The sequence below is a fragment of the Pongo pygmaeus genome, chromosome 10 (genome assembly GCF_028885625.2).
Source record: "Pongo pygmaeus isolate AG05252 chromosome 10, NHGRI_mPonPyg2-v2.0_pri, whole genome shotgun sequence".
Taxonomy (NCBI): domain Eukaryota; kingdom Metazoa; phylum Chordata; class Mammalia; order Primates; family Hominidae; genus Pongo; species Pongo pygmaeus.
In genome coordinates, this window is record NC_072383.2 from 33,740,581 (window position 1) to 33,763,723 (window position 23,143).

Consider the following 23,143-nt stretch of genomic DNA (forward strand, 5'->3'; position numbering starts at 1 on the left):
TTGAAGAGAGCTGGGAGGTTTTTGTTTTTCTGCTTGGGGATGCTGAGTAAACTGTGTATTGTGTGCCTGCGTTTTGACTGTGACTTGTCACATAAGGTCAAGTATAACATTTTCAACGCATGGTGTCATGCTGGTGCTAAAAAGGTTTTGGATTTTGAAGCATTTCAGATTTTGAAAATTTGGATTGGGGATGCTCAACCTACATTGCTGTATATCTGCCACTCACTTCCACGGTGACATGGAATCTGTGTTCACCCAGAAAGCTAACTGAGCTGAGAAAAAATCTTAAAGGGAGATGTCTTTCATTATTTCAGTTTATTTACTGGTTGATGATTAGTCATCTTTTCTGTTTCTTCTTGTTCAAGTTTTGGCAATTTACACACACTAATTAATTTACTCATTTCTTTTTCTTTTTTTTTTTTTTTTTGAGACAGAGTCTTGCTCTGTCGCCCAGGCTGGTGTGCAGTGGCGTGATCTCAGCTCACTGCAATCTCCACCTCCCAGGTTCAAGTGATTCTCCTGCCTCAGTCTCCTGAGTAGCTGGGACTACAGGTGCCCACCACCATGCCCGGCTAATTTTTTGTATTTTTAGTAGAGACGGGGTTTCACCATGTTAGCCAGGCTGGTCTTGAACTCCTGACCTCAAGTGATCCACCTGCCTTGGCCTCCCAAAGTGCTGGGATTACAGGCGTGAGCCACCATGCCTGGCCATTATTAACTTTTAAATGGGAAAACTCATCACTATTTCCATACAAATGACTTGCCAATTGACTTTCTGTAACCCACTTATAAGTTTGGATGTATATTCGGTCAAATCCACGTTAACTTGATCGCAGTCCTTGCATTTGTTATTCCTGGTTGTAGCTGTAAACTATCATGGGCACAGTCAGTCTGAAGGTGAGAATTTTATTTTTGAAAATATAAAATATCTTGACTTCCAGGAGCTTACTAGAGAAATAAAAAAATGTAGCCTGCAGTTTTCAAAACCAATTCATCACAAGATTGAAGGTTATAAATCTAAATAATGGTCAGTATTGGCCCAATAGTGACCAAACAAACATAAAACAAAAATGTAAACAAAACCAAAGCAAAAAACTGAACAAAACAAAACCCCCAAACAAACAACCAAACAAATGGACTAAGCCATAAGGACCCCTTGTGAACTGTCATATGGATGTCTGGATTTTAGGAACAGGATTATCAGATCAGTGGGAGAAAATGTATAAACATTGAGAAGTAGAATCATTTCAAGTTCATTTTGGGCCTTCAGATATGACTTTAATGCTAATCAACTTACTTTAAACTGAACCTGCTTAATATATAATGAAACAAATAATTGTCATGGCTTATTGTTTTTATAATTTAGTCAGTATCTTTTTTTCAATATTAAAAATAGTAGGAAGAAGCTGGGCCTGGTGGCTCATGCCTGTAATTCCAGCACTTTGGGAGGCTGAGGCAGGAGGATTGCTTGAGGCCAGGAGTTTGAGACCAGCCTGGGCAACAAAGTGAGGCCTTGTCTCTATAAATGATAAAAAAATTTAGCTGGGTGTTGTGGTATGTGCCTGTGGTTCTAGCTTCTTGGGAGGCTGAGGTGGGAGAGAATCACTTGAACCCTGGTGGTCAAGGCCGCAGTGAGCCATGATTGCACCACCGCACTCCAGCCTGAGTGATAAAGCAAGACCTCATCTTGGGGAAAAAAAAAAGTAAGGAGGAAGAAAACATGTAATTGTTAGATACAATTGCAATACTCTATTAGTTATTAAAACGTAACTTTTATTAGACTCTCAAAGTGTCCATGACTCAAAGGAATTTAATTACTATTTTATAATTTTTGTTCTATTATAAACAAATTAAAATTTGTCTTTCATTAATTTGCAGAACATTCTATTAGACTATTTGCTCTCCTCTGAGAAGAATCCTTCCCCTGTAGCCATCCAAGGAGGAGACTATTGGACACCACTCCTGTATCCTGGGCCAGGAGGGACGTTTGGTACTCCTCTCTCTTCCCAGCTGCGCTTCTGCACTATTCTGTTTTCCCTCAAATGCGTAAGTCCTGCTCTTCTGAGTCACCACCGTCCAGCTCTACCACCCCCCCACAGCATTTTCTTTGCTATCACAAGGCCTATTGTTCTTTCCTTAACATTTGCTGGAGGCTTTGGAGCCCAGTTCACAGCCTTCTCCACCTCCTATTCATGTACCTCATCAAAATGATTACCTCACAGTTCCTAGACTTCCCCACAGTCCCTGACTTTCATCTCTTCCATACATCAGCCACTCACTTCCATGGTCACACAGAGCCTGTGTTCACTCAGAGACATGTTGCCTCTGAAAACATAAACTCAGCAACGTCAGGCTCTGAACATAGTTTCCCGTTCTCCTTGCTCTCCCTCCCTCCCTCCTACCATGTTTCTCTTCAGCCTCATCAAGAACTTTAGTCCCTTTACCCAACCTTCATTCCTTATACCTCAAGTTATCAATTCTCTCCTGTCTTAAATTTCTTATTTAGACTACAGTGCACAAACCATTACATTAAATATTATCTTTCCAGGCTGGGCACTATGGCTCAAGACTGTAATCCCAGCACTTTGGGAGGCTGAGGAAGGCAGATCACCTGAGGTCAGGAGTTCGAGACCAGCCTGGCCAACATGGTGAAACCCCATCTCTACTAAAAATACAAAAAATTAGTTGAGCATGGTGGTGGGCGCCTGTAATCTCAGCTACCTGGGAGGCTGAGGTAGGAGACTCACTTGAACCCGGGAGGCAGAGGTTGCAGTGAGCTGAGATCGTGCCACTGGACTACACCCTGGGCGACAGAGTGAGACTCTGTCTTAAAAAAAAAAAAAAAATTCCAATACTCTCAACAATCTTGTCAGTCCGGTTTATTTTTCTCTTACCCATCAAAACTGCAATATAGGGTTCATTTAACTTTTTTCTTTTCTGATTTTATACTTGTCTACCAAATATTGCTAGGGCAAACAATGCATTTGCAGAAGAACCAATCTGCAAATTATGGCCTCCAATCTCTACAAGGAACTCAATGTTGCTAGTAAACTTGTCGTCTCTTAAACACCAGTGGGGGTTTCAAAGCCTTACACCAGAATCACCCTTGTAAAATTTAATCTGATTATGTTCCACACCTCAGATTTAAACCCTTTCATGACTCTCCATCGCCTTCCGAATGATGTTCAAACATCTTAGTATGGCTCATACAGTCCTCTGTAGCCTGACATTTTCTTTCATTTCCTTCCTTACCACTACTCCCTAATTCTCTAGATTACAACTCTCCTAAACTGCCTATCTCTCCTACAAGACCATTCATTAGCCTCTTGAAAGAATGTATCTTATCCATCTTTTCTCCACCTCAGTGCCTTGTATAGTACCTTGCACATGATAGGTCCTATACAAATGTTTACTGACCTGAATTGTATAAATAATATGCTATCAAGTTTCCCTGAAGATTTATCATCTCAGAAGGTACTTGAAAACAAGATGAGGAATCAAATAGTCACAAAATATTTCTTAAAATTTTTGTTTTCTTTTAAAACATGAGAATTTCTTCAGAATTAAAATCTCACTTTATAGATATATCATACTATACTATTTAATGATATACGCTGAGATATAATAAAGAGCATTAATGTGTTCATGTTAATTTGTAAGAACAATCATTGAAAACATGTGACTGTAGATGAGGTCTGATTCCTTAAATGCTGTTTGCTCAGCTTGGGGACAGCGTGGCAAAATTTCACTAATTCCGATTCGCTGAGGGAAATGAGAATGCCTGAAGTAGGATGACCTTTAGAATTTGCTCCATAAGGAAAATAAGCAATGAGTGCTACCAAATAGAGATTCTATATTCTAGCTTTTGTAAGTACGTGAGAATGACTGTTAATTAGCTGGTCAACTGTTTGCAAATAACACTTCTAATTCATATTGCCTTGATCATTAACGAGGTTGAAAAATGTTTTCAAATGTTTATTGGCCTTTAAAAAAAATTTCAACTTTTAGATTCAGAGGGTAGATGTGCAGGTTTGTGACATGGGTATACCGTGTGATGCTAAGGTCTGTGATATGAATAATCCCGTCACCCAGGTAGTGAGCATAGTACCCAAGAGTTAGTTTCTCATCCCTTTCCCCCTCCTTCACTCCCTCTTCTTGCAGTCCCCAGTGTCTATTGTTGCCATCTTTATGTCCATGAGTAATCAATGTTTAACTCCCACGTATAAGTTAGAATATGTGGTATTTGTTTTTCTGTACCTGCATTAATTCACTTAGGATAACGGCTTCCAGATGCATTCATGTTGCTGCAAAGGACATGATTTTACTCTTTTTTATGGCTGCATATCATTGCAGGGTGCATATGTACCACATTTTCTTTATCCAATCCACCATGGATGGGCACCCAGGTGGATTCCACGACTTTGCTATTGTGAATAGCATGGTGATGAACATATGAGTGCACGTGTCTTTTTGGTAGAATAATTTATTTTCCTTTGGATATCTACTCAGTAATGGGATTGCTGGGTGGAATGGTAGCTCTGTTTTAAGTTCTCTGAGAAACCTCCAAACTGCCTTCCACAGTGGCTGAACTAATTTATATTCCCACCAATAGTATGTAAGTGCTCCCTTTTCTCCTAAGCCTCACCAGCATCTGTTGTTTTTTGACTTTTTAATAATAGCCATTCTAAGTGGTATGAGATGGCATCTCACTGTAGTTTTGATTTGATGATTAATGAGGATTAGTGATGATGAGCATTTTTTCATGTTTGTTGGCCACTGGTAATATCTTTTTTTGAGAAATGTCTGTTCATGTCTTTTGCTCCCTTTTTATATGGGGTTATTTAGTTTTTGCTTGCTAAATTTTTTAAGTTCCTTACAGATTCTGGATTTAAAACTTTACCAGATACATACTTTGTGAACATTTTCTCCCATTCTGTAGGTTGTCTGTTTACTCTGTTGATAGTTTATTTTGCTGTGCAGAAGCTCTTTAGCTTAATTAGGTCCCAGAATAGACAACCCAGCAATGAAGCTCCACACCTACAGCCATCTGGTCTTTGACAAAGTTGACAAAAATAAGCAATGGGGAAAGGACTCCCTATTCAATAAATGGTGCTGGGATAACTGGCTAGTCACATGCAGAAGAACAAAACTGAACCTCTACCTTTCACTATATATAAAAATTAATTCAAGATGGATTTAAGATTTAATTAAGACCTCAAAATGTAAGACTCCTAGGTGAAAACCTGCAAAACACCATTCTGGACATTGGCCATGGGAAAGAATGTATAACTGTTGGCTATTTCAATGTTATCTTTCATCAAGTGTCTATTAAGTCTCTTGTACATTTATTTTTCTATTGGGCTGTCCATGTCTTGTTTATGTATTGTTACCTCAACTCTTTATATTTTCTGGATACCCACGTTTGTTACTTACATATGTTGCAAAAATCTTTTCCCATTCTGTGGTTTGCCTTTTTAATGTCTTAACATGTCTTTTGATAGCATAAGTTATTAATTTAGTCAATTTATCAAATATTTACTTTAAGGCTAGTCCTTTTTGTGTCCATTTTAATGAAGTCTTTCCCTATTCCAGGTCATGAAGATATTCTTCCATGTAATTGTTTAGCATCTTTATTATTTTACCTTTCATATTTAGGTTTCATTCCTGTTGGTATTTATTTTTGGGTAAGGTATGCGGTAGTGGGTAAGATCCCAACCCCCAGGTCACAGTACCAGTCTGTGGACTGTTAGGAACCCGCCGCACAGCAGAAAGTGAGCAGTGAGCGAGTATTATTAGTGTTTGAGCTCCACTTCCTGTCAGATCCGCAGTGACATTAGATTCTCACAGGGGCACGAACCCTATTGTGAACCGCACATGTGAGGGATCTAGGCTGTGTGTTCCTTATAAGAATCTAATTGATCTAAGGTGGAACAGTTTCATCCTGAAACTATCTCTCCCCAGCCTAGTCTGTGAAAAAACTGTCTTCCATGAAACCAGTCCCTGGTGCCAAAAACGTTGGGGGCCGCTGAGGGAATATGTTTCATTTTTTTCCGATCGATATTAAATAAAGGGCTTTTAAAACTGTTTATTTCAGGCTGGGTGCAGTGGCTCATGCCTGTCCCCAGCACTTGGGGAGACTGAAGTCGGCAGATCACTTAAAGTCAGGAGTTCGAGACCAGCCTGGCTGACATGGTGAAACCCATCTCTACTATAAATACAGAAATTAGTTGGGAGTGGTGGCACATGCCTGTAATCCCAACTACTCGAGAGGCTGAGGCACGAGAACTACTTGAACCCAGGAGACAGAGGTTGCAGTGAGCTGAGATTGCACCACTGCACTCCAGCCTGGGCAACAGAATGAGACTCTGTCTCAAAAACAAAAAAAACCCCAAAAAAACCAAAACTTTATTTCAATGACTTTTAACTTTTACTACACAATGTTTAATCTTTTAATTTATATTATATTTAAAGAGCTTGCTAAATAAGTAAATTTTATTATTCCATCCTTTTGCTACTAGAGTGACCATTATATCTGAACGAATAAAGCTTAAACATACTTTTACTAACTAGAAATTACTGTTGTAATTCTGTATGTAAATTATATACTCTGTCTTTTAGGAAGCCATTTATTTCAGCTTGGGTTCTTTGCCACGTAAGGTGCACGGTCATTAATTGCTCAGTGCTATCTCAGTTATGATCACATGGCCAATGGACTTGATATTTTCTGGTACTATGTGTATGACCTAATTTTCATGTTTTCCTATTCAATGATTCCTTGTTTGAAATTATAAAGCCAGAGATCTTTATCACAGCATGTAAGCATAGAAAAGTAGGAAAAGTAATTATTAAAAAAAACACATATGTCAAAATTTTAAAAAGCATCCCGTAACTTAAAAGAATAAAGGGAGGCTGAGTGCAGTGGCTCACACCTGTAATCCCAGCACTTTGGGAGGCTGAGGCTGGTGGATCACGTGAGATCAGGAGTTTGAGACCAGCCTGGCCAACATGGTGAAACCTCATCTCTACTAAAAATACAAAAATTAGCTGGGCGTGGTGGCGGGCACCTGTAATCCCAGCTACTCGGGTGGCTGAGGCAAGAGAATTGCTTGAATCCAGGAGGTAGAGGTTGCAGTGAGCCAAGATCGTGCCACTGGACTCCAGCCTGGGCAACAGAGTGAGATTCCATCTCAAAATAAATAAATAAATAAATAAAATAAAATAAAATAAAATAAAATAAAGGGGCCTCATATTTGTCCCATGCTGCTAATGATTTTCTCTTATAAATCTCCAATCAAGTCCAATTCTAACAACCTTGGGTATGAATCAGTATCAGTTTAGTGTAAGCTTCCCTTTAGGGATGGCCTATTAGGCCCCTTAGGTATGACTTGGGCCCTTTATGGACCTGGTACCTTAAATTTTTCCTAGTACTTTAAATTTCTGTTTTTCATCCCAGTAACACTGTTACTCAACACATGGATTTGTCTTATTTACTGCTGTGTAACCTACACCATAACTGCTAGTGTCTGTTATGTAATATGCTCAAAAGAACGTTTGTTCAGCAAATGAATGTAGGAACTTAGGAACTACGTAATACACCAATATTCAGAGATTAAGTGGCATAAATATCCCTGTATCCTCAGAAAAATGAAAGCACCCCTGGTCTGGATTCTGTGGGAGGCTCTTGGAATGGAAGAGGCTAAAATCCAAGCTTAAAGGGTTAGCTTATATTGAACTAGACTCAGACCACAGCAAGCTTACACACACACACACACACACGCACACACACACACACAGGCACACACACACACACCCCCATTTAATTTTCTTTTATGTTAGCTGAGAATTAATAAGAGGGCTTCTATAGTTTAGCAAAGTAAGAGAAATGGTTTTGGGAAACCTAGCATAGGAAAATGGGAAATAACGTGATTCATTAGCGTCCCTGTGTCATTAAGGGCTCCTTGGTAGTTTCCAGTTTCTTTCTCAATGTACATTTTGCAGAAAGCCAAACAGATGAAAGTTTGGTTGCATTCTTAACCACAATGCTAAGGTAAGAGAAATATTGGTTTTAGCATTTCAAAATTTTATTCAAACAGAGAACGAGCTTCTGTGTAAACACACATATTAAAGAATAAATATGGTTTCTCAAGGAAAACATAAATATTTTTCACTACTTACAATAGTACTTTTCTCTACAGAGATAATTGGAGACTAGACAGACAATGAGCTATTTGGGGGGAGTTTATTCTGATCGTTTCATGACCAAGGCAAAGAACACAAGCTTAGTTTAAATCATTAAATACTTATAGAATACCTTAATATATAGGAAGGGTATAAAATACATGGGGAAGGGAATAAGCTTTTACTATTTTAATTATTTTGACTTTGCTGGTATAAAGTAAGTGCATCTGGAAAGAGGATCAGCTCTTTATTTTGTAGTTGAATTTCTGGGACACAAAAGCACAGATGGCCTTTCCAACTCCACACTGCAGTAGACATCTGCTGTTGTTTTTGCCTTCCCAGCATTTATTCCTCCTTCCTTTGGTAGTAACAGTCTCATTTTCCATTAGGGAGCACTCCTTTACTATTTCAGCCCATGTGGTACAAGTGGCAGTGGCCCTCATCCAATCAAACCCATCCCCTGGAAGTGCACATCTGGGCATATGATCCAGACTTGGCCAATTAGAACATCACAACCTCATAGACACAGGTACTGGTTCGAAAATGGGCAAGAGGCCCAAGCCAGCCCGTGAGACATATTCTCCGACTGCTTAACAACACTATTGGGAAAATGGTAGTTTGTTTCTTGTGGAGGACACATTGGGCTGATAAAACGTGAGCCTGAAATAATTCATGGCTGTCTTTGTTACCCTATGGAGAGAGCCTTTGAGAACAAAACCAGCAGAGGAAAACCAAGCCCGGAGATGAAGAAAATCAACTGTAATCACTGGTGCACCTAAGTCCAGTCATGACAGAAAGAAGGCCCACCCTGGACTTTTCAGTGCCATAAGCCAAAAATTTCCTCTTTTTTGCTTAAACCAGCTTGAGGCAGGATTCTGAGATCTGTAACTGAAAGAGTACTGACCAATAGCAGCCTGACTTGACTTTGCATAAGCTGAGACCAAAACCTTCTGTAATTTCTGAGAATTGTCTTGACTAAAATAAGAAACGTTTTTCCCTTCCCTCACTGTTTCATCTCTGAATCGAATGTAGGTATGTCTACAATATCATTATTTTAAAAAGTGGGAAATCAGGCCCAATACTCACTGGTCCACTTCCGGCCGTGAGGTTCTGCAGAGCTCCTAAGGATGCTTCCTGTGTGTAGTTGCGGACACTCTTGGCGATCAAGGACAGATACATCCTTATCACGATGGAGTGCCACAGCCACTCCACGCCCTTGGGGTTGCTCTTTTCCTCTGGCATCGGCACGTCCTGGTATTGCTGACCCCACACAAAAGGAATCCAGAATTAATGCATGTCAGGTGATGGCTATAATTTCACACTCAAACCAGGAGACCAGAAATACTGTCTAGAAAGGCTCATAATTTGCATAAGAAGCCCTTGAAATAGAAATTTTAAAAGCAAATATATATGATTTCTAATCACTTAACTTTTAGCCCATAATGATTATTTCTTCCTAATAACACTCCACACCCCTAACTTGATATTTCTCCCAGTGAGAGAAAATTCAGAGAATTAAGCATAGGCCATTCTAGAATGGTTTTCAGGCTGCTGTTGAGCTAAAAGCTAAATTAGTCACAACCACCCTGTAGATAAGAAAAACAGGCCTGTTCCCTCAGAGTCTTGTGAAAGTGTCCAGGATAACGCCAGGGTTCTAAATTTACCAGCTGGTCTCCACAAATACCATGATACTCAGAGAAGGAGGGGAGGTTACATTCTTTTAGTTTTCATATCAGTATGGAAATAAATATGTATTCCTTCCTATGAGGTTTGCTTTTAGTATGTCCAAAGTTTGTTTTTAGAATACCCAAGGCCAAATATCAGGGTCGACTTTAATAAAAACAATTTATATACAATTAGCTATGCTGCATTAAGCTTATTTCCTAACCTATAAGGCATAAAGCAATATGGTTCATGGGTAGCCATGAAAATCTGGAGCCAGACTGCCTGGGATTGTATTCAATCTCTTCCACTTATTTGCGAATTATTCCGGGAAAATTAATCTTACTGTGTCTCTGTTTCCTCACTGGTAAATGACGGTATTAATAATACACACCTCAAAAGGTTGATGTAAGAATTAAAATAACTTAAAATAGTGCCGATATATACCAAGTACTTAGACATACACGTATACACAAACACACACTCTCTCTCATTCTCTCCCTCTCTTTCTCATTCTTTCAAAAACTTCCCAAAATACCTCTTTTACTTTCCTGCTTCGACTGCCAAAACATCCAATACTTTTGTTGTTGTCAGTCTGGATATTCCGGTTTTGAATATAGATATTCTGGGAATATTTCTCCGGGAGCTCTGCCTCCAGCTGGTAGGAGAGGTTATGAAGAATGCACACACAATTCTCCGTGGCCTGAGAAAACAGGACAAGAATATTGATTGTATACATATAGATATCCTTGCTGGTGTGATATCACAGGACACAGGCTTTAGCTCTTACAAGGTTTACCAGATGCAACTGGGTGTGCTTAAACTGCGGGTTGCCTGGGGGAAATGCAATGAGTATGGCTAGAAAAGCTAAGGTTATCATGAATAGTCAGGAGTACAATGCTAAGAAGTAGAGGCTGAATTTCTTAAACAATGCAGAGTCTTTTTAGTTTACTTTCTAAAGAGTGTGTCCAGAACAACTGTATAGCTTAGATACGTAACTTACTAGCCATATTGAGTTGGAGAAGAGGAGGGGATACTGTTTATAGGGACCAACTAGGAGGCTATTGCAATAATCGGCATGAAAGATGCACAATGTAGGAAAACATTAGAAGCATTAGAGGGAAGTGTAAGAACTGAAAGCCTTTTCAGAGGTAGACAGCACACGATTACTCAGATTTCCATCTTCTTTTGGTGGTTGGTGATGATTATTAAGAAGGATTATAGGCTGGGTGCTGTGGCTCACGCCTGTAATCCCAGCACTTTGGGAGGCTGAGATGATGGATCACCTGAGGTCAGGAGTTCAAGACCAGGCTGGCCAACATGGCAAAACCCTGTCTCTACTAAAAATACAAAAAAAGTTAGCTGGGCGTGGTGGCGCACACCTGTAATCCCAGTTACTTGGGAGGCTGAGGCAGGAGAATTGCTTGAACCCAGGAGGCAGAGGTTGGCAGTGAGCCGAGATCACACCACTGCACTCCAGCCTGGGCTGGGTGATGAAGCTAGACTCTGTCTCCAAAAAAAAAAAAAAAAAAAGGATTATAAAAAGAAGGAGCAAGTTTGGGAATGAAAAAAGAGATACATTAAAATTCATTGCTGAACATGTAGCATTTGGGCTCCTTTCAAATATCCACATAGTGCGGTTAGACAGACAGACACTGGAGCCTAGAAAATAGAAAAATAAGGCAATAGGTTTTAATATTTCTTTTTTTTTTGAGACAGAGTCTTGCTCTGTCACCCAGGCTGGAGTGCAGTGGCGCAATCTCTGCTCACTGCAAGCTTCGGGGTTCACGCCATTCTCCTGCCTCAGCCTCCTGAGTAGCTGGAACTACAGGCGCCCGCCACCACGCCTGGCTATATTTTTTGTATTTTTAGTAGAGATGGGGTTTCACCATGTTAGCCAGGATGGTCTCGATCTCCTGACCTTGTGATCTGCTTGCCTCAGCCTCCCAAAGTGCTGGGATTACAGGTGTGAGCCACCACGCCTGGCCTAGGTTTTAATATTTCTAAGGATGTATGGAAAATCTTAGGCTCAGCAAATGAATCAGTGAATAAACCTAAAACCAAGTGGCTATCTTAAGAATATTCTGAAGCATCTTAGTAAGACAAAACAGGATATTTATCTCTTGAATTACCTTGTCATCTGGCTGGTAATCTGCAATGGTTCCTCTGACATAATGGACCAGTGAGTCAATGAGTCCTTCACATCTTCTCATCGCTTTTCTCCCATCAGGGCCAGCAGAACTCATGTTTCTATCAGAAAAAACAAAAAACAAAAAACAAAAAAAGTAAGTCTAGGCTGTGTATCCAACAGGTCTTTGTTTTGACGTTTTACTTGATGCTTCTTCCAGGTGTTTGGAAACTGGCAAATTTGTAAAAGTGTGACAGACTTGCCCAGTCAACAAATCATTGACTGCCTAATGGATCAACTATGAACACGCTTTCTAAATATTTCCAAACAACACATAATCGTGTCATAAGTCTTCTACTTCACTCCAGGTACCATGATCAAAACATTATTTACTTAATCTTCACTCCATTTTGAGTGTGGATATGAGGCAAATGTTTTTGCAACTAGAACAAGAGCAAATGGCACATTAGACATTATAATATACTGGATGCCAAGTCCCAATTTGCCCCACATTTTAACTCTAAGTAACTTAAAGTTGCTCTGGGCCTCAGTTTCCTCACTTGTAAAGACAGTGTGTTGGACTACATTCTTTGTGGTTTTCTAAGTTTCAGTATAAACTGTTATTGACAAATATTAAATCAGATGCTCTAAAATGCGATTTTATCATTAAAAGGCAGAGAGATGTTACAGAAAACATGAAAGAGCTTGCAGTGTGTAAGGCTTCAGTCAAAAGTATGATCTATAAACATCTTTACACTTAGTCTATTTCTAATATTGCTAAGTCATGACACCTTTCTATAAACAGTAACTAAACCTATAATTGGAAGTTATTTACTGAAAGAGAAATGAAACTTATCAAATACAGGAAAGTAATGCATTTGGGGATTACAGTGCAGATTCGGATCATGTTTATAGTCTGGTATTATTGTTACTACCTTCCCTTAGATTAAATTTTTCTTACTAGCATTAACTACTTAAAAATATTTTTTTTTCCAAAAATGTCAATACCTTAGTCAACAAGAATGACAAAAAATAGGGCCTTCAGGTTTTAAGAACTTGAGAATCACCTCTATTCCCAACTTTAATTGCTAAGAACTGTCCCTATAAAATGTATCAGATCAGTTTCTTTTTTTTTGAGACGGAGTCTCACTCTGTCACCAGGGCTGGAGTGCAGTGGCGTGATCTCGGCTCACTGCAACCTCCGCCTCCCGGGTTCAAGCGATTCTCCTGCCTCAGCCTCCCGAGCAGCTGGGACTACAGATGTGCGTCACTACGCCCAGCTAATTTTTGTATTTTTAGTAGAGATGGGGTTTCACCATGTTGGTTGGCCAGGATGGTCTCTATCTCTTGACCTTGTGAACCGCCCGCCTCGGCCTCCCAAAGTGCTGGGATTACAGGCATGAGCTACCACGCCTGGCCCAGATCAGTTTCTTTTACTGGTAGGTAGAATATCCAAAATATGTTCGGGACTTTTTCTTTGTAATGTGTTAGTGTCATTCTGAACATCAAAAAGAACTGCAACTTTGAGACATTTTTGAGCCTTATTTTCTTCATCTTTAAAATAATATAGGCCAGAAGCTGTGGCTCATGCCTGTAATCCCAGCATTCTGGGAGGCCAAGGCAGGAGGACTGCCTGAGCCCAGGAGTTTAAGACCAGCCTGGGCAACATGGCTAAACCCTGTCTCTACGAAAAAATACAAAAAATTAGCTAGGCATGGTGGCATGTGCCTGTAGACCCAGCTACCTGGGAGACTGAGGAAGAAGATTGCTTGAGCCTGGAGGTTGAGGCTGCAGTGAGCCGAGATTGTATTACTACACTCCAGCCTGGGTGACAGAGCAAGACCCTGTCTAAAAAATTAACAAAATAAAGTAATATAATATAAGTGATTTCCAAAAGACCTTCTGCCTTAAAATACTGCTTTCAGTGCATGTTTGTCAAAGAAACAAAGGTGCCTAAGCATTATATCAAGAACTAAAGGTGGCTGGGTGTGGTGGCTTACGCCTGTAATCCCAGAACTTTGGGAGGTAGAGGCGGGCGGATCACGAGGTCAGGAGATCGAAACCGTCTGGCTAACATGGTGAAACCCCGTCTCTACTAAAAATACCAAACAAAATTAGCCAGGCTTGGTGGTGGACACCTGTAGTCCCAGCTACTCGGGAGGCTGAGGCAGGAGAATGGCGTGAACTCGGGAGGTGGAGCTTGCAGTGAGCCGAGATCGCGCCACTGCACTCCAGCCTGGGCGACAAAGCTAGACACCGTCTCAAAGAAAAAAAAAACTAAAGGGAATGAGAGGAAGATGCACAATATTATACCTTGCTTTCACGGAGATCACATCTATAGGTTGAACTCTGGAAACTGACAAAACCAGACTGTTTTAACCCTCAAAAATGGCAATTTCATGATTCAACCTGACAGTTGAGGAGATAACATACCTAAAACTAAGAATATACTAACAATTTAATGGTTGCTGAATTGATACAGTGAATTTTTTAACAAAATCTCTTCTGTAACTGATTCTCATTTGACCCTTCTACTTCCTTATTAATTTTTACTGTACCTGAAAAACTCGGACAGTTTGTTCATTTAAAAAAAAATGAATGGGTTCATAAGCTGGAAATAAAACAATTTTTTACTTAGCTTTTTTCAAAGAATGATCATTTCAACCAAGATCCTCTATCTACTTTGTGAGCCCTCTAAGAATCATGGGGCTTCAGAAGCTTGAAAAAGAAACTGAAAAAGCATCTTTTCCAGTCTCCTTATTTTATACATGAAAAACTAGAAGCCAAAAGAGTTTCCGTTACTTTTCCTGGTGACAGCAAATTAGTGGTAAAGTCAGGAAAAGAGGGCTGTTCTTTATTCTGCACCCAGGGTGGCCCAGAACAGAGCAAATCCCATCTAGCATTCATTCAGTCTGCAAATACCATATGTCCCCAACTACGTGATGTTATCAAATGTTTAAAAGCTTCCCTTTGGCCTTTTCAACCTCTGGCCAGGATAAATGGCAGTAGTTTAAAATTGCTTTGACAAATCAAAGGGTCTTTCTTCCTGGCTAAGCCCACTACATACCTTGCAGATGGATGACTTAGCTTTGTTTAACCCCAGGGTGTTTATTTCGGGTTAGAATGGTAAGTCAAGTTGGCAGTACTGCCAGTTCACAAGTACTAACTGTTGTCTTGCTGTTTGGTATTATCCAGACTCTACTTGCTTGAAATGGGACTTATCAGGGGTTTCTGGCAGTTGATACTTTTGCTGACAGAAAGTGCATGGAACCCCATTGCTTTAGTATTTGCTCCTGCATATCAAAAATAGTTCCCACCTTACTCAACTACACAGAAATATGAATGATAAGGGCAGATTATTTTATACCACTGCATCCATGAATAGAAGTCATTAGACAGAAAGTAATTTGTTATTGCACCACTCCAAAAATAACCAATAACTATAGAAAATGATACATCCATCTTAAAATATTTTTTTTTAACAGCTAGTACTTAAGCTTGTGGGAATCAGAAAATTAACATGGATACCCTTAGGCAGAATTCATCTTTTTTATAACATATCTCTTGAATCATAAGAACTATTTATTGATTAGTTTCCCATACATTACCCAATGGTGGCTCAATAGAAAAATATCTCAAAACTGTAAGTGAAATATACTGAAACAATTACCTTATTGAAAATTAAAAGAGAATGAGCATACAAACATGGTAGTTACTCAATAAATAGTGCTTATTAAAGTTACCAATAGAATATATTAAAAATGTGTAATTTAGTGCCTGTTGTTTGCATTTGATTAAACGATGGGTTTATTTCCCCTGGTATAATCAAGCCTAAGTCTGAGTAAATATCTGCATACCTTTAAGAAAACTAAAACTGTATACTGTTATATACTGAAATTTAAAAACAGGTCCTTAGGGGTTGAAGGCAAGGGGCTAGGGCCTTAGGAGAGGTAGAGTGAGGAAGGAGACAAACTACTCTTCACATAAAGGCAGGAATTATTTGGAGTTCTTCACCTCCACTGGTCCCAAATGGGAAGACACCAGTTTGACTTGTGGCCAGTGCTTGATATCGGGAAGAATCTCTCCAGCAATATGACTTGTAATGGGGGAAGAAATAGAATCTGAACCTCTGTGTGTCTCTGAAATGGTCACAGAGCTTCACATATTTAGGAGGATTCAGGTGTTTTATCAGAAAGCAAATCTGTGACTTTTCACTCCCTCTAGGACCTCTTATCTCACACATTCCTGAGTGTCACAATGAAAAAGAGAAAAGAAAACACAACACCCTGGACCTTGATAGAATTAAAAGAAAGAATGGTATGTTAATGGTTGAGATTAATGACAGTGTGACTAAATCTTAGATTCATATGGTAAACCGAAGAATGGACAGTGACAAATGGAAAAAAACAGCTGCAATTTAGTGTTTGCACTAGACATTATGGTAGGCAACTTATAAATAGCATGATCTGTAATTTTCACAAAATTCCTGAAATTAGGAGAATTTCATTCTGGGAAATTCTGACCTGTGTTTCTCATTTAAAATCAGAATTAACTGCTCTAACAGGATTGTTACAGGCTCTTCCATATAAGGTAGGATATAAAGTAGTTTGTCTGTGGCTTATGTGCAGGGGTGCTGTCAAATACGCTTAATTGACGAGCGCTGAAAGGAAGTTTGTTACAACACAGAACATCCAAGCTCAGTGTACAGTGTGTGGTCAGCTGGTCTGGGGAAACAATGAGCTGAAGGAGATGGTTAAAGTAAAAGGCTACAGTTAGTTTCCAGGATATGAGAATGGCCGGCAACAATAACGTCTGAGTGCATCTTTTCAAGACACTTCACCACCAGACAAAATAAATAACTTTAGGAGGCAGAAATTTTTTTTGTTTTGTTTTTTTGAGATAGTCTTACTCTATTGTCCAGGCTATAGTGCAGTGGCACGATCATGCCTCACTGCAGCCTCAACCTTCCAGGCTCAAGCGGTGCACCTATCTCAGCCATCTGAGTAGATGCGACTATAGGCATGCACCGCCAAGCCCAGCTAATTTATTTTTTGTACAGACAGAATCTGTGTTGCCCAGGCTGGTCTTGAACTCTTGGCCTCATGTGATCCTCCCACCTGGCCCCCAAAGTGCTGGGATTACAGGTGTAAGCCACTGTGCCTGGCCCAGAAATTTCTTTTTTTATTTTTTTTTGTTTCTTATTTTTTTTTTGAGACAGAGTCTCACTCTGTTGCCCAGGCTGGAGTGTGGTGGCACAATCACAGCTCACTGCAGCCTTAACCTCCTAGGCTCAAGGGATCTTCCCACCTCAGCCTCCTGAGTAGCTGGGACTACAGGCGCATGTCACCATGCTCAGTGGATTTATTTTTTGTAGAGACAGGGTCTCATGGCATTGCCCAGGCTGGTTTCAAACTCCTGGTTTCTAGCAATCCTTCTGCCTTGGCCTCCCAAAGTGCTGGGATTACAGACGTGAGCCACCGTGACCAGCCAAAATTTTGCTTTTTAAATGGGACTATTGCTACTTGATAATAGGTATGGTTTTTTTACTAACACACAGTTTATGTGCATGTATTGTATACAAGGCCTGGTGGCTGTGGGACCAGTCTTTTTTTTTTTTTATTTTTTTGAGATGGAGTCTCACTGTGTTGCCCAGGCTGGAGTGCAGTGGTGAAATCTTGGCTCACTGCAACCTCCGCCGCCCAAGTTCAACCGGTTCTCCTTCCTCAGCCTCCTGAGTAGCTGGGATCACAAGTGTGTGCCACTGTGCCCAGCTAATTTTTGTATTTTTAGTAGAGACAGGGTTTCACCATGTTGGCCAGGATACTCTCAAACTCCTGATCTCAGGTGATCGGCCTGCCTCGGCCTCCCAAAGTGCTGGGATTACAGGTGTAAACCACTGCACCTGGCCTGGGACCAGTCTTCAAGTTCTAATCAGCACTCTGAGATAGTGATCACTTCAATGGTTTTAAAAAATTATGCAAGCATCACCAACAAGTATAGGCTTCCTAATACTGTGTAATGTAAATTGTATGGTAAGACCCTAAGTGGTACCAGTCAGATAAACACTTGGTGGGCAAAGTTAAGAATCTATTCCAAGACTAAGTAGGTACTTGATAAGACATCAGCTGATACGGAGGCATCCTTCTTCCTCTTGTTATTTGAGATTTAGGCTTGGGCTTTTGTTTAACTCCCACCTGATACACATCAAACAGTTGGGCCTTGTCTGTGATTAACTAAGAGAAGCAGTACAGTCAGCTTGTGGTTGCACACAACAAAAGGGGAGCCTCATTTGAACTGGCAGAGGAAGAAAAACTCGATGCCAAAAGAAGGCTTGTCTGTTATTCTAAAGTCAACATTATTTCCTGAAGGTATCAGCAAACATCAGGCAAAGTCAGCTGTTCATCTACAAATAGAGAACACTGGGAGGTAGAACAAGGCCCTACAGCCTACATATCTTGGTCCTACGGGGACAAGCAAAATTAATGGAACAAAGCTATGTTGTCATCTGTTCCATACCAAGAAACCAGAAGGTGGTAGAGGAGAAAATCTAACCTTAAAAATCCTTTAGCTCTGGCCAGGCACGGTGGCTCACGCCTGTAATCCCAGCACTTTGGGAGGCCGAGGTGGGCAGATCACCTGAGGTCAGGAGTTCGAGACCAGCCTGGCCAACATGGTGAAACCCTGTCTCTATTAAAAATAAAAAATGAGCTGGGTGTAGTAGCGCATGCCTGTAATCCCAGCTACTTGGGAGGCTGAGGCAGGAGAATCACTTGAACCCGGGAGGCAGAGGTTGCAGTGAGCCGAGATAGTGCCACTGCACTCCAGCCTGGGCAACAGAGTGAGACTGCATCTAAAAAAAAAAAAAAAAAAAAAATACTTTAGCTCTGCTTTCCTGCATTTTCAGGTTTTCCAAAAGCATTCTGAATAGTTAATTCAGCCAGTAATCATCTGGCTGGTAGGCTACATTAATTTCCTCTCAATTAGCTAGAATATGTTATGTAGGACAGAATCCCAAATTCCATTTAAAATTAATTATAAACAGCAAACTGTAATTTTAAAAATATACCTAAGAGCTACTGCAACTTGAATAAGCATTCTTGACACGTAAAGGAGATGTTTGGAATGTCAGACCAGGAATAAGAAAGATGTTTAAGACCTAGAGTAGAATAATATGATGCTCAATCCATACCTCCAAGATAGGCACAGATTTTAACCACACGATAGTGACAAAATCATCAGCTGCTTTATCCTGATGTATCAACCCACTCACTTTTTATAATAATGAATAAAAAAAATTTTAGCAGTCACTTTGATTATGATGATAGTCTTAAATTTTTTGGAAAAAGACTTTGTGTCACAAAATACAGTTCATAAAACACCAATTTGAGCTATACACAGATATTTTTCTTTAAACATGAAGATGGTATTAAAAGTATCTGATAAAGACATTCTTGTGAATTCTTTTTTCTGCCCAAGACTCAACTCATAAGCTAACTGATTAAGAAAGCCCAGCAAAAAGAGTCCACTTGATATAATGAGTAAAAATTAATCTTTTGTTTCGTTTCCTGATTTTTATTCCTCTGTATTGTTCCTATTCATGTATTTTCAGGCAGTCAATATTTATGCACTGATTGATAAGAATAAAGGGTCTCTTTAGCAAAGAGAAGTGTTACATAATTTCTGTAAAGTACAACTTTTAATCTGGACCAATCTGGTAAAGATATGAATAGGACAGTGGAAAATGTTAGTCTGAAGAACAGGGACCTTTGTAAGGTGGTCAACTGGTTGTAGATGTGCTACTTCAGGATCTCAGTGAGACATGTACTCTTAAAAACACTGGGTTCAGGAAGACCATGGGTGACCAGGTAAGCATAGCCACAATTGTTTTGATTTTGTTTGCTTTAACAACTTAAGAACTGTTGAGAGATTTCAAAATAATGGCCTAAAACCCTGAAGCTTAGTTCATAAAACAATCATTTTTAAAAATCAGGATCTTCTTTACCCATTTAAATACCACTTCCACCTTTTAAATTTACTTAAAGAAAAAGCTGGCCAGGCGCGGTGGCTCCTGCAATCCCAGCACCTTGGGAGGCCGAGGCAGGCGGATCACGAGGTTAGAAGATCGAGACCATCCTGGCCAACATGGTGAAACCCTGTCTCTACTAAAAACATAAAAAATTAGCTGGGCGTGGTGGTGAGCGCCTGTAGTCCCAGCTACTCAGGAGGCCGAGGCAGGAGAATTGCTTGAACCCGGGAGGCGGAGGTTGCAATGAGCCAAGATTGTGCCACTGCACTCCAGCCTGGTGACAGAATGAGACTCTGTCTCAAAAAAAAAAAGAAAAAAAAAAAAGAAAAATTTACAAAGTAATTTAATTAATTAAGCCATGTACTTGTTTGTATATCTAAAGTAACCAACAGAAAATATGGTTATGACTGGTTATGACAGTGTAACATTAGAAATATTGCCAATTCCATTATTGATTAACTTTATATTGCTTATGTTTACACATGAAACATAAAGAGTTTAAATAATTAGCCAAATAACTGAGGCTGAAGTTGATGACTCAGTTGTCTTTCTATTTCTGGGAAAGCCAGTCTCTGGGCTGAACTATCTAGATACTTTCATCAAGTTTCCATTTTGTTTGCACTATCTCATCTAGCATTACTCTTCTAGTTTTATGGTAAATTCTTTTCCAGAAGTAAATGCATTTAGATTCTGATCTTCAATAGTAAGTTCTGGCCTCTTTTGGGGTCTCCATCTTACAAAAAAGAAAAATAGCTATTTGATAGTCAAGAAAATTAGATCCTGATTTAATTATCTTATGAATTATCTGGGATTATGCACAAGGCTAGATCAAATAAGTCATGAGTATTCAGAATAAGATATGGATGAGCAAAGGTAACTAGAATGAAAATGCATACAGGCCAGGCACGCTGGCTCACACCTGTAGTCCTAGCACTTTGGGAGGCCAGGCAGGTGGATCACGAGGTCAGGAGTTTGAGACCAGCCTGGCCAATATGGTGAAACCCCGTCTCTACTAAAAATATAAAACCCAGCTGGGCGAGGTGCCATGCACCTGTAGTCCCAGCTACTCGGGAGGCTGAGACAGGAGAAACGCTTGAACCTGGGAGGCAGAGGTTGCAGTGACCTGAGATCATGCCACTGCACTCCAGCCTGGGTGACAGAGCAAGACTCTGTCTCAATAAATAAATAAATAAATAAATAAATAATAAAAAAAGAAAGAAAAGAAAATGCATAATCATGAAAATGTAGATGCAGTAAATTTCTAAAGTTTGGTACCAAGATATGTATTAAAAATTATATTCGGTATGTGGTTTTTTTGGTGTGTATGTGCTGGAGAAGACAGTTGTAACTGAATGCATTAAAAATGTACATGAAGACATTCATTTTCCAGAGAGTAGCTCATATTGATATTCCAAAACAACTTGCCTTTAACTCTGTGACTAATTAGAAACAAGACTGATAGTTATAGCCTTTCTTTCTAAAGGTACAGTTTGCTTCCTCTGACGACTCCCCACTCCAGCTAGATTTCCAGTGTAAGAGACAATGAAAATTTCTTTTAAGAATTTAAATAATTTTAAGTAATAAAATTTAATATATAAAAGGATATTATACATTCAAAACACATTTACTATACGATGACAGGTGGGGAAAAGTGAAATTTATGCCATTTGTAGGAGAAATGCATTACAAATTGCTTTTCTTCTTTAACCAGCATACACAGGCATAAAATGCATTGAGAAAAAAGAATATATTTTAAAATCTGTAATGACAAATTCTGGGGAGGGCTTCACAAAGCAGACTGCACCTTTATCTTAAGGTGGCAATTTTATAAGCCTGTCTCGTAAGTAGACAGTCAAGAAAATATAGTAACTCAGGAAAGTGACTTTTTAGGGCTTTATGAACTCACATTTTAAATATGACTATAGTATTTAAGAATGTTGGTGATGACCTAATGATAGAATGATGAACTAAAGACTGAGAGGACATTTAAACACCTACTCATCCTTTAACAGCTCTTTAAGTTTGACTTTCTCGAGAAAAAATTCCCAACTCCCAAGGCAAAGTTAGTGAAGCAACTTTCATCCCTCTCTTAAATCTCTTACCAAATGCATTGTCATGATCTCTTCAGGTGCCAGTTTCCTCCATGAAACCCAGAGTTCCTCCAGGGCAAAAACAGGTCCCATTCCCTTTTGAAATCTCAGAAATTTAAATAGTGGTTTGGATAGAGCAGGTCTTCAACAAGTACTCAAGGAATAACAATAGGGTTGGATAAGAGGGAGAATAAAGGCAGACCAGTGGCAGAATACCAAGAAGGCTGGACTAGCTGTCATTCTCAAATTTCTGATAGCTGGTTCTACAATTGTGGAAGAGTCTTGGGGACTTAATTTCTTCACCTGAAGAATGAGGCCACTAACAGAAGCTCCCTAGATGTGTTTGTTTTTGACTTAAATGTTTTCCAAAACTTGACTCTCACTGCTCTTGGGGCAAGTGTTTTTTCCCTTCTCTAGTCTGATGAAGCCCCTACCATTCCTCACGGTCTTACACCTGCCCACTTAAGTGCCTACCTGAACCGTGAGGCATTTTAATTTATTACCTCTAAATTGCTTCCAGGTCTTGTCCTTTAAGAGAAGAAAGAAGACTTGGGGGGAGGAGGGAAGAAAGAAGAAAAGAAAGAGGAGGAAAGAAGCTATAAGAATAATATGCAGAAATGATGATAAAACTTTGGCAGCAATTTCAGACTTATCCCAAATACTAACCATTGGTTTTATTTATGCTACATCCAGAGGTTTTCCAATCAGTGATGTAGAAAACAGAGTTAATAGTCAGGTCACACCAATTCCCTAGGAACTGATACTATGAGCCACAGTATAAATTCATATTAAATTAAAAAAAAAAAGGGACTCAAAATAGGGGTGTGTGTGTGTGTGTGTGTGTGTGTGTGTGTCTAGGGGAGTATAGAATCAAAGAAGACAGCCATTCCTTTTTTTTTTTCTTTTTTTTTGAAGTAGAGTCTTGCTCTGTTGTCCAGACTGGAGTGCAGTGGCGCGACTTCGGCTCACTGCAAGTTCCGCCTCCTGGGTTCAAGCTATTCTACCTCAGCCTCCCGAGTAGCTGGGATTACAGGTGCCCGCCACTATACCCAGCTAATT

General features: G+C 39.7%; 1 protein-coding gene across 1 annotated transcript in view; it reads right to left on the reverse strand.

Annotated features, from left to right (window-relative positions):
* PKP2 (plakophilin 2) overlaps positions 1-23,143 on the reverse strand; it is a 105,830-nt gene that overhangs the window by 21,226 nt on the left and 61,461 nt on the right. The window contains exons 7-9 of the mRNA XM_054444306.2: positions 11,973-12,090; positions 10,379-10,543; positions 9,265-9,438 (exon numbers count right to left, since the gene is read on the reverse strand). Of these exons, the coding sequence (XP_054300281.1) occupies positions 9,265-9,438; positions 10,379-10,543; positions 11,973-12,090 (457 nt within the window). The remainder of the gene's footprint in view (positions 1-9,264; positions 9,439-10,378; positions 10,544-11,972; positions 12,091-23,143) is intronic.